Source organism: Vulpes vulpes, chromosome 3 (assembly GCF_048418805.1).
Source record: "Vulpes vulpes isolate BD-2025 chromosome 3, VulVul3, whole genome shotgun sequence".
Taxonomy (NCBI): domain Eukaryota; kingdom Metazoa; phylum Chordata; class Mammalia; order Carnivora; family Canidae; genus Vulpes; species Vulpes vulpes.
Window position 1 is genome coordinate 35,028,756 of NC_132782.1, and position 12,154 is coordinate 35,040,909.

The 12,154-nt window shown below is 38.1% G+C and overlaps 1 protein-coding gene across 4 annotated transcripts in view; it reads right to left on the minus strand.

Moving 5' to 3' along the window:
• Positions 1-12,154, minus strand: part of NAALADL2 (N-acetylated alpha-linked acidic dipeptidase like 2) — an 878,960-nt gene that overhangs the window by 438,227 nt on the left and 428,579 nt on the right. For all 4 annotated transcript variants that reach the window (XM_026007770.2, XM_072752176.1, XM_072752175.1 and 1 more), the window contains one exon: positions 912-1,062. In XM_026007770.2, coding sequence (XP_025863555.2) covers positions 912-1,062 — 151 coding nt within the window. The remainder of the gene's footprint in view (positions 1-911; positions 1,063-12,154) is intronic.

Here is a 12,154-nt window from a genome sequence, read left to right on the forward strand (position 1 = left end):
TGGAGAGTTATTGATTAATCAGTAAAGTCAATGTACACAGAGGACAAGTGGACTTGAACAGATAATTAGAAAGTCTTTTGTGCTATTTTGTAGAAAACAGGGAAAATTTTTGGCAGGGCACATGAATAATTACATGAATTTTTTGTTAGTTTAATTACTGACTGTAGTGTCATGGTTAATGGGTTACTATCACCCTGGAAGAAGGGTCACGGAGCTTCTTCCCCAGCCAAGACTGTATTAATGGACCACTTGTCAATGACACATCGGACAGAAACTCAATGATGCAGGGAGCACCTGCCAAAATCAGTTGTCTTCTCTCTGCCACATGACCCCTCAATAACGTGAACACAACCTATTGAGAGAAGGAAGGACGTCTGATGCGAAGATGGTCATCTTCAAGCTGCCAGTGACTGGCCAAACCAATAAGATCCCTTCCCTGAGGGAGCCGGATGAGTTGATCATATTAACTCCATTCTGCCCCAGCATCATTTTCCACTACTTAGGTCACCTAACGGGACCATATTTACCCCTCAACTCTGTACTCAAATTACAGACACCCTAAAGCAGCAGGTACTTCATCCTTCTAGGTATTTGTAAATGGTTTCCACCCGTATGGAGTGCCTCTGCCACCCAGTAGTAATTTATCTTTCAGTCAACCAATAATAACATAAAATATGTCCTCTTTTTGCTCATAATACTGCAACTGGTCCAGACAAAAATCTATTACAGACTTTTTAAAACGTTTTATGCCTTGTTGGAGTAGTCTCTAACTTGATCAGATAAAAAAAAATCATTGTTTACATACAGAATGGTAAGAGTTCTTCGACCTTGCTACCCCTTAATTTCGAATGTACTTATAAATTACAACCTGTAATGCTTAAAATAATAATAAAGATGAACAACACACTTACCCACACTGGGATAACCAGGCGTAGAAGGGTCTCCTCCTGGGTTCAGTGACACCATGAAGGCATCATAGCTAAGATTTGCAGTCTTTGGTAAATCACAAGGATCAACATATAGAAGAACACCACCAAATCCAGCCTTTTCCAATAAGGAAAGCTAAAAAGAGGAGAAAAAAAAAACTATTAAAAGAATTATCATGTGCATTGAAAGTACCTGCCATTTGATGACTGTGACTAAAATGAGATGACTCCCCACCAAAAATAAATAAATGATTCTCTATTTTTTTTCTTTTAAAATAAGCAGATGCTTCATATTTCCCAATTATCAAGCCCAGTCACTGAGTTCCTCGAGGGGCCTCTTTCTTTTTCCCTCTGTCTCAACATTATTTTAGCAGCATTCCTGTAACATCTATATTTGAGTTCAGTTGTCCACATGTGCAATTTCTGCCCCTCTCATTTTTAATTATCTAGGTAGGTCTGGAGTCTCACTTTCACAAGATTAACAAAGGATCGACCGAAGATGAAATTCTGCTGTAGAAGAACTCTTCTGACCACTGTCATGTCCTTCCCTTCGAGCAGAAAGTCGCCTGCAGCATTTTATGATTGTTTCCTAGGGCTGAGCCTGTCATACCAGTTGCTGATATGTTGAAAGATTTCCTCACATTTGGCAAAGAGCCACCGTCCTGACCCCTTCTAGGCCCCTGTGGCCCACTCCAGTCCGTGCCCTGGATACTCCAGCCATACCTCCCAGATCCAGCAACGGAAAGACAGAAAGAAACACGAGGCATCCTTCCGAAGGGTCATTCCCTGCTCTGTCTTTGTCATTCAAGACCTTGAAAACAGTTCCTGATTATTTCACTTGAGACGTATCTAATGCAGATTCCTCTGTGTTCTTCAGTACGTACATGAGGCGTAAGTATGATGGAGCAGATGAACATGGCATCTCAGGTCCTTTTTATTTTAACTTGGTAAATTAACTTCTGGGGTAAAGAGCTTATATATCTTAGTGTGACTTACCTGATGTGAAAAGCAGTCATCATAATTTGGTAATCCATTTGTTCCCTCCTTGAGAGAGGAAGAGCACTTAGGGGACACCGGGGGAGTTAATAATGGAGACATAGTAAGGTCAGCAGTTGCTGTTCCTTGTGGGAGTCTAGTTAACACCTCCAGTCCCCTGTAACTGCTTGTCTTCTTTATTGAGTTTTACAGTAGACTAAGCAAGGGGGCAGCTGTGGGCCTGGCTGGGCCCCTCCATGGGGACAGAATCATCCTTATCATCTCTAGCAGTGTACGCTGGCACTTAGCAGGTGCACAGTTGGCATTCAACAGTATTGGTAAATGAAGGAACAAATGAGAAAAGATGCTGGTTTGGCACTGCTACTGCTCTTCAAAAAAAGAGAACTGAACTCTGAGAAAATACTTAGGATGTACTTCTTTTTTGTTGTTGTTTTAAAGATTTTAAAGATTTGTTTATTTATTTGAGAGAAAGCGTGCATACGGTGGGGAGGGGTGGAGGGAAAGGGAGGGAATCGCCAGCAGACTCCCCACTGTGTGCAGAGCCTAGTGTGGGCCTTGATCCCAGGACCCCGAGATCATGACCTGAGCTGAAATCAACAGCTAGATGCTCAACCCACTGATCCACCCAGGTGCCCCAGGATGCACTTCTACAGGAAAAATAAAACATAATTGTAAATATAATATGGTTTTTACATAAAATAAGCTATATGCAGAAAAGATAAAAATACTTGATGTAAGTACATCACATTAATGGCATTTTTTCAAATCCTTTAAAAATATTCTGTACATTAATTTTTGATTTATGAACAAATCTGTACTAATTATTAATGCATCATATTAAATAAGATATTCCATTATTAATCAGAAAAAATTCCTGAGAATCTAAGCAAAGAACAATTGATTCATATGTTATGATTTTCCCATCAGTGTTTTAATGAAGAGGGAGATGAATTTAGGGAGAGGGGAGGAATGAGAAAAGGAAAAGAGTGCAAAGACTCTGTCAATAAAGAGGGCCAGATTTAAGACTGATTCTCCAAAAGCTCACACTGAAGTCCTCAGGGAAGGTTTCTAATGTTTAGATGCTGAAATCTCTATTTTTAAAAAGAATAATCAATGGAATGATTTTGAATGTTCTGCTTACTACAGAAGAATATATCGAGAGAAAAAATATATAAACAACTCCAGATAGCAATTTTTAAATATTAAAAACTACTTTCTAAAAAATATTACTAAAGTGACTTGTGATCATTAGAGAAAAAAAGATACAGGGAAAATAATAATAATAATAATAATAATAATAATAATAGCAGCAACAGTCCTATCTTCCTGTGAAGAGATAGCAAATGGTAATATGTTGGAGTCTCTAAATCCTTTTATTAGAGCTTTAGGCACATATTCACATATACTCACAAAATAAGGCCACAATTTTGCAAGCTCTATTTTTTCCCACTTAAAAACACATACTAAATATGTGTCCATTTTGATAAGTACGCTTTTATACAGTATTAAGAGCTGTGTACTATATCCATATGGGGATGCTCTACATAATAATAAAATATAGAAAGGCTGAAATCATGCCATTGGCAATGACGGGATGGAGCTAGAGAGTATCACCCTGAGCGAAATAAGTCAGTCAGAGAAACACCACATGATTTCACTCATATTCAGAATTTAGAAACAAAACAGATGAACGTATGAGAAGAAAAAAAAACAGAGAGGGAAGCGAACCATAAGAGACTCAATTATAGAGAACACACTGAGGGTTGAGGGAAGGAGGTGGGTGGGCGGCGGGCCACATGGGTGAGGGGGTATTAAGGAGGGCAAGCGGTGTGATGGGCACTCATCACTAAATCACTAAAATAGAACTTAATTCTTTTAGTGATTCATAAAATATTGAAACCGATATTACGCTAGATGTTAACTAGAATTTAAATAAAAATTTGAAACAAAAAAATGTATACAAAGGCCATAAAATGGTATTTGAACAATCCTTGACTGTTGCTCTTACAAATTTGATTTTTTATAACCTACTTCAACAAACTTCCTTACAGCTAAATCATTACACAAGTATTTTTTTTTCATGAAATATATTTCCACAGGTAGAAACTCTAAGTGAAAGTACTGTTATTTTTATGATTTTTGGTAAAGTATTTTCCCAGCAGAAAAACTGTCATAAGTTACATTCTTACCAAGTTATATAGCTGAGTATACGTTTCCTCTATGATCAGAATTAAACATTACTTTTTCAGAAATATTAGCCAACCTAGCCAAAAATTGCTTGTCTATTTTTTTCTTGATTAAAGTGAAGTTAAATTTATTTTGGCTTGTAACTGGCCACTTGCATATTTTATTTGAAAATTACCTGCTAGTGAAATTTTTTTTACGATTCCTGGAGTACTTATTCACTATTATATATGGAGTGCCACTTTTGTGCAGGTAATATGCTGGCATCGCCATACGGAGGTAAGTAGGACAAAGTCCCTGCTCTCAGAAAGTTCAGTTAACCAGTGGAATGATGAATAATTTTCATATTAAGTGTTAACCCCAATTAACTGGCAATGAGTGGCTGCTGAGGAAGCATTTTGAGGCCAAGTCCAGGGTCAGTGAAAAGTGGGAAATGGCTCTATGAGAGTTGTCTGCTGTGGACACGAGAAAAGAAAGTGGCAATTCACAATTTTTGTTGTCGTTGACCCTGCTTTAGTGGGAAAGTCAAATCATTTTCAAAAATCTCTTTTAAAAAACGTCAGTACATTAACTATCTGACTGATTAAAGTTTATGAAACCTAGCGACTCAGAATTTGCCATAATCAAAAATAAAATGCAATTGCATATTTTGTTTCCTCTGATTATGTTTGGTAATACACTGTGATTTTCTTTTATAATCAATATATATATTTCTATACGTGACAGCTTATAATGAAGCGATGCAGTTGTTTGTTTGCTTTTAAAGATTTTATTTATTTATTCATGAGAGAGACAAAGACACAGGCAGAGGGAGAAGCAGGCTCCCTGGAAGATTCGATCCCAGGACCCCAGGATCACTACCTGAGCCGAAGGCAGACGCTGGACCACTGAGCCCCCAGGGGCCCCCGAAGCAATGTAGCTTAACAGTATAGGGTCTTTTGCCGGAGTTGATTACTTCCCTACAACCCTGAAGAGATAGCAGCCCTATATGTGATTTTACCCATTTTTCCCCATCCTCTGCCTGTAATGGTCGGACCTCAGGTGTACACTTCTCTGATGTTGTCAAGTCTGGTTCACGATGCTATCCCTTGCTGGCTACCAAAAAGTTCTTAAACAAGTAGTTTAATTTGGTGACTTAATTTCAGAAATTATCTATGGCTGGATTTCCACAGAAGTTGGCAACTGAGCAGACTGCCTGCCTATGTTAAGTCAGATTAAAAAGAAAAAAAAAAAGTTCCTCTGCATTGTTAGCATTGTATCTTGAACATGGTGAGGTAGTGATTGCCTAAAATATTCGAAAGAGGGGATTGCTGGGTGGCTCAGCGGTTTAGCGCTGCCTTTGGCCGAGAGCTTGATCCTGGAGACCCGGGATGGAGTCCCATATCGGGCTCCCGGCATGGAGCCAGCTTCTCCCTCTGCCTGTGTCTCTGCCTCTCTCTCGTGAATAAATAAATAAAAATAAATAAAATAAAATATTCAAAAGATCTACTATTCTGGTGAGATGATACTTTTAAAAAATGCATTCAAAGGCGAGTCAATATAAAAAGAATGAAGCCAGCTGTCGTTGGGCTGTCTGCTTTTTTTTTTTTTTTTTAAGGATTTTATTTATTCATGAGACACAGAGAAAGAGGCAGACATACAAGCAGAAGGAGAAGCAGGCTCCATGCAGGGAGCCCGATGTGGGACTCGATCCCAGGACCCTGGGATCACGCCCTGGGCCGAAGGCAGGCCCTAAACCGCTGAGCTGTCTGCTTTTGACCATCCCTGGGAGCACAGGTAAAAGTTGTTGTTAGCCCCACGTCAGATTGCTTCAATCTAGGGTGATGATGACACTAGGGGTCTAATTCACAAAAAGAGAGAGCAAATATAAGGCTAAGATTTCCTAATACTGAACTTTGATTATGCTTTTCCTCTCAAGTACTATGTGATAAGTGTGGGGTTCTTTGTCATCATGCCTCCCACCTCGCAAACTAAGATGATAGTTGACAAAACAGAGCCAGTTAGAAATTGGGACGGAGACATAAAAACTGAGTCAAGCAAATGGCCCTGAGCTCAAGTGTTACAAGCGGGCCACGGCCCCTGGCTGGCCCCTGGCTGGTATGCTGTCCTGACCCACTGGGCCGTACACCCTGCAAGGGCACCGTTTCCTAATTTACACAAAGTGCCCTCGGAACACGTCTCCATGAAAACAGAAATCGTTAAACCAGCCTCCTATCCACAGAGCTCCCACCCTTTTATCCAGCTCAGAGATCTCGAAGTGCGGAGCCAACGTGCTCTTCACTGAAGTATTCATGGGTACAGAGTCCTCAACGTGCCGGAGGTGCCCGCGACACGCGCTGGACTAGTCACTGAGAATGGTCAACAGTCGTCCTGGGACGCTCTTCCATTTGTGTGTGCAGTGTCAGTCAGCTCCCTTCCAGCTAGGACAAGAGTCATCATTTGAAGCCGTTATAGTCCACAAAATAAAGTCTCGTATTTTTTTTTATCTCAATGGATTCATAAGGATTTGAGGGTCATTTTTACTAGCACTGGACCTGTTTGAAGACAGGAATGCTACGGCTTTATTGTATATGCCCAGTGCCTAGTCCAGTACCTGGCAGCAAACGATTCCTCTATTGTTGAGCTGATGAATAAATTAGTGTATCCATGGGTGAATGAATACACAATGCATATGGGGACAAATAGAGTGCGTGGATTTATTTTGCTCTACACTTCACACCCACTGGCTGGAAAACATGCACTATTTTTGTATCATTTTGTGTATATATATATATATATATATATATATATATAATCTGTCAAAAAGTGCATATATGTATTAGGTCAGCTCATTTCTGAAATTAAACCTTCCCCCACACTCAACGAAATGTGTCGCTTTCTTCTTAAACTTCTATAAAAACACACAATTAAAGAGAATTTGGTTTGATTTTTGTCCCATTTCATTTTATGTTTTGTTATCTAAAAGTTAGAGATAAGGAGTGGTGGAGACGAACACGCTGGGATTTGAACATGGGAGTTTGTCTTGTTGACAGGGTCTTGCAGATAAAATGTCTTTGGTGAACTTCAGGGTGACTGATCCCATATTTCTTGCTGTGAACCATATTAATACATTTCTCCTTGCGCATGGTGTATAAAGCTAGGTCCTAACAGTTGCCAAACAATTACCTCTGAAATATATGGTACTACAAATCCACGGGCTGGATCCAGCATTCCTACTGAACAGGCCTTACAAAACTCAAAGCTCCCTGAAAACTACTCTTTCAGCCTGGTACCTAAAAATGGTCCAATATAGGTTTATATTCTCATTGCCTAGAGATTGGCAGCATGTGAGTGGCTGCCTGGTATTTATATATTCAGGGGAAAAAAAATCATTCAAAGGAGATCAAAGCCAGGAATCGTAAAGAGAAAGGACCCTGCTCTGATTCTTGCCATTTAATCTCTTCCATTATTGACTTCTATTCTTATTTTTCAATAAAAATGTATTTTTTTCTTCCTATTTCAGAAGGAGGGCGTTGTTATGAATTGAACAATCCACCTCTCCAGTGTCTTCATTGTGACTTCCATGGCTAGACTTTAATCCATCTACAGAGGCTCCTAAGTCATCAGTTCATCCTTTTGAACCCCTTGAATGTCAGCTTTGCTCTTTTTATTTTCATGGGTTGCAATGCAAGAATCAACGTTGGAAGCTTGTGGTTTCCTCTGGTATTTAGCTGCTTCACAGCACTGGTCGAGCCCTAGAACCAATCCTCTGGCCTCCATGACTAGAAAAGCTTTCTGAGTCTTCAGGTGGAAAACAAGAGCAAATATAACAAGAAGTCCTTAGTTTTACAAATAAAATTAAGGCCCACTGTTATGGGCTGAGTTACGTTCCCCTAAAATTCATACGTTTAAGTCCTGACATTCCGTACTTCAGAATGTGACTGTATTTGGAAATAGACCCTTTAAAGAAGTGATTAAGGTTAAATGAGGTTATACTGATGGATTCTAATCCAGGATGACTAATGTCCATAAGAAGAAGAGAGAGATGCATCAGAAATGTATGGACATACAGAAAAGGTATATATGAGGACACAGCAAAAAGGAGGCAATTGAGAAGCCAAGAACAAAGGTCTTAGGATAAACCAAACTCATCAACACCGTGATCTTAAATTTTCAGTCCTTAAAACTGTAAGAAAACAAATCCCTCTTGAAACCGTCCGGTGGTATTTTGTTACGGCAGCTCTAGCAAACTCACATGCACACGTGAGGTGCCAAACGTTGTGAAAATAATTGTGATCCGAATCTAAGTCTTCTGAGGCTGTTTTTAAGTCAAATCATCAAGTACTAATTGCACATATCCTATGAGCCAGATACGGTACCCAAAGTTATTTGTTGAATTTCATTCAGAATATCTGATTCGTCATTTCAATTCCCACTATGTGGTTGTTGACATTGTGATTCAGAAAGGTTAAAAGCTTGACCCACAGTCAGAACTACTAAGTGGTAATTCCAGGGATCAAACTAGAATTTTCCAAATTCAAGTCTGGCAATCTTTCTGCTAAAGCACACCTTTCCTTTCAATTATACACCCATCCTTTACAAAGACAAATAGACTGGCTAAAGGGTGAATTTATAAAACACATCAGATTCTCTTGCTGTGATTTGCTTTCCGAGAGGACAGTGGAATCAATACTGTGTGAATTATATGCCTGTTTATTTAGATTGCTAAAAAGACTTGGGTTTTTAGAAAATACTGTCAAGGGGATTAATATGCATTATAACAGAATGTGTTAAGGATTTGTGGCCAGAGTGAACAGAAAAATAAAAATAAACCTAGAAAAAAACAAAACCAGAAACCTAGCATTTCATAGCAAATTCTGATTCATTTAATTTACATGGCTCTGGCATTTATGAAAAATAAAAATATTGGATGTGTAATTCGTGATCATTCCTTAAGCAGATATTTTGACTTCAGGGCTTAAATTTAAATTTATTCTTCCTTTTTGAGATTGTTTTCCCTGTTAATAGGTTTGTTGTTTTGCCCTTTAATTACGTATTGTATTGTTAGTATGCCATTAAAGAGATTTTAAGATTCCTGTTTGCTTTGTTATATTTCAGAAATAAACTCACTTTCCTTTGTTAAAGAAAAAAAAAGACTATCATGGTGAGGAATATTCACTGTAATCAGATGGAGTATATCCAAGGCATAATCACAGCATTCTTTTTTGATTTCACTCAACACCTCTACTTGGATTTCAAATTGCTTTACTTAATGTATCCAAAGTTATTTAAATAATTCTAGTGAGATTAATAAGAAGCAATGACCTTCTGCTTTTGTGAAGAAAAAAAAAACTGAAGTTATGCAGAAAGTTAAGCCTGTTGTTGAAGTTCTAAAAAGAATCCTCAACTTTTATCATTGCAATTCAACAAGGAGGGAAGTAAGGAAGGGAAGGAAGAAGGAAGGAAGGAAGGAAGGAAGGAAGGAAAGGAGGAAGGGGAGGAGGGAGAGAGTATCTATTTTGTAAGGTATCCTCACGTACAACATTTTTATTTCACTTTAAACTAATGTCTCATTGTGGCCTGTGCAGTTATTCTCATTTCAAATGAAGTAATCGTGAAATAAGGAAGACTCGATCATGCCACATAGCTAATAGCATATTCAGAGTAGAGAGATTTATTTACTTGTTGGTTTTCCCATTACACTATATTACTTCTAAATCATGAAAAAAAGTAACTTTGCAAATTTCTTTAACATTTTTAATTCAAACGAGTTATTGGACAACCGTTGTAATGTTTGCCACGTAGAAGGCTAATCTTAAAAAATTAATTATGTTATCATTTTTTCCAACTGTAGCTTCAAAATATCGAAGAGAATGCTGTATTTTATTTCTATATTTTTTATCTTTCCTTTAAGTGCTGGGTCCACCTATGGTACACGGGCACGTTATTCTAGGCTCCAGACTGATAAACAGTCATAGAGTGGGGATGAGCAAGTATTAACCTAAATCGTATTATTTTCAAGGAGAGGGATCTCAGGCTGGGATAGGAAACACAGTGGCCTGGGGTCTTTTCTTCTGTCAAGGAAATTCATGAATTGAAAACGCATCAGTTTTTTTTTTTTTTTTTAACATGATTACATTACTTACAGTCAATATTGGGAGAGAATATATAATTGGTATGAATAAATAAATTGCTCATATTACCAACTGCTAGACTCCATCTGTAGGCATGGTGTTGCTTTTATTAGGCAAATCATGTTCAAAAGGAACAAGAAATAATATATTTTTTAAAGATTTTATTTATTTATCCATGAGAGACACACAGAGAGAGGCAGAGACACAGGGAGAGGGAGAAGCAGGCTCCATGCAGGGAGCCTGATGCAGGACTCGATCCCAGGACCCCAGGATCACACCCTGAGCCAAAGGCAGATGGCTCAACCGCTGAGCCACCCAGATGTCCCCCACAAAATAATAATTTTTAATATATGTTCTACTACCCTTAACTAAGAACATTAAACTAAAGTCATAATAAGGAGAAAACCATGGATAATAATAATTATATAATTTCTGAAGATATCACAGAAATTTGTCATTGCTTAGGTTTATTAACATAAGTAATATGTTACTTATGTATATTACTATGTGTATTTATTGACATGAGATGTTACTTAGATTACAATATATTACTATTGACATAAGTAATATTCTGATGTTTCACTGTTAAAGAATCATTATTCAAAATTTTTTTCTACTGCCTATACAAATAGTTCTATAAAAGAAATACTAAATTGAGCTCCTAATTTTATACATAAAGGGAAAATAGATATATAGTTGATGTTCAATGCTTTCCTAATATAGTTTTGCGGATCATAACATGAACATTGACAAAATTAAGTTAAGGTATCATAGTAGTATATATACACATATATATCAGGTAAAATATTAAAATTAAAAAACTTAGAAATATTGAAAATACTATATATATAGCATTTACTTTTAAACATCTTTTTAATTTCAAAAATAATTTTTACTTAATTTTATCTAATTTTTACCTTACTTATGTTTTTACTTTGTTTTGTTTTGTTTTTTACTTGTACTCAAATTACTTTTAACATTTCACCATAGGAAAACATCAGATCTTGGTCTACTTGCAAGTCCTATATAATGTTCTAGGAAAAGCATCTGAATTTATGAGTTGTTGGGTTGCAGCATGGCTTGCAGGCCATAAGACAGGTGAAAAAGCCCTGCACTGAGAGGAAGAGGCCTTGACCTGGACCAGCCGTGAGGACCAGCCGTGAGGACCAGGATGCTGGGTGCACCACTGAGACGCTCCACACTTCAATGTTCGCAGCCATAAACAGGGATGGCATCGCCCTGCCAGTCCCACAAAGTGACCGGCGGACTCAAAGGAGGCCGTGAGTCTGAAGGGCTGTGCGGAGGGGAAGGGCCTACACGGTGCATGAGACTGTCTGGTTTGGGTGATGACCAAGGGGCCAAGGAGGGGCAGCAGCTGATAACTGCAAGGATGCAGCCTCTTTGCATTTTGCTGGGATGGAGGATGATTTTAAGGAAAAAAAAAAAAAAACAACCCCCAAAACTAGTTATCCTGAAGAAATGTTTCTTGACATAAAAATGATGACATTTCATAGCTTTATTTCCAAAAGTAAATATTCATATGACTTAAATCTACTCTTCCATTATCTTTTGCTTATGACCAGGCTGTTTGCTTTTTTGTTGTATGTTAGAGGAAATGTGAAAGGAAAAAATTCTAAGATCCTCCCAGTCATACACCCCCCCCCATATTGCATTAGCGATTTTTTTCTTTTAAGATTTTATTTATTTATTCATGAGACACAGAGAGAGAGAGAGAGACACAGGGAAAGAGGCAAAGGGAGAAGCAGGCTCCATGCAGAGAGCCTGAGATGGGATTCGATCCCAGGACCCTGGGGTCACACCCTGGGCCAAAGACAGACACTCAGCTGCTGAGCCACCCAGGCGTCCCTAGTGTTTTAAAATTTTTATAATTTTATTAAAATGTTAGTTTATATCTTTCAAAATTATGATGATTAT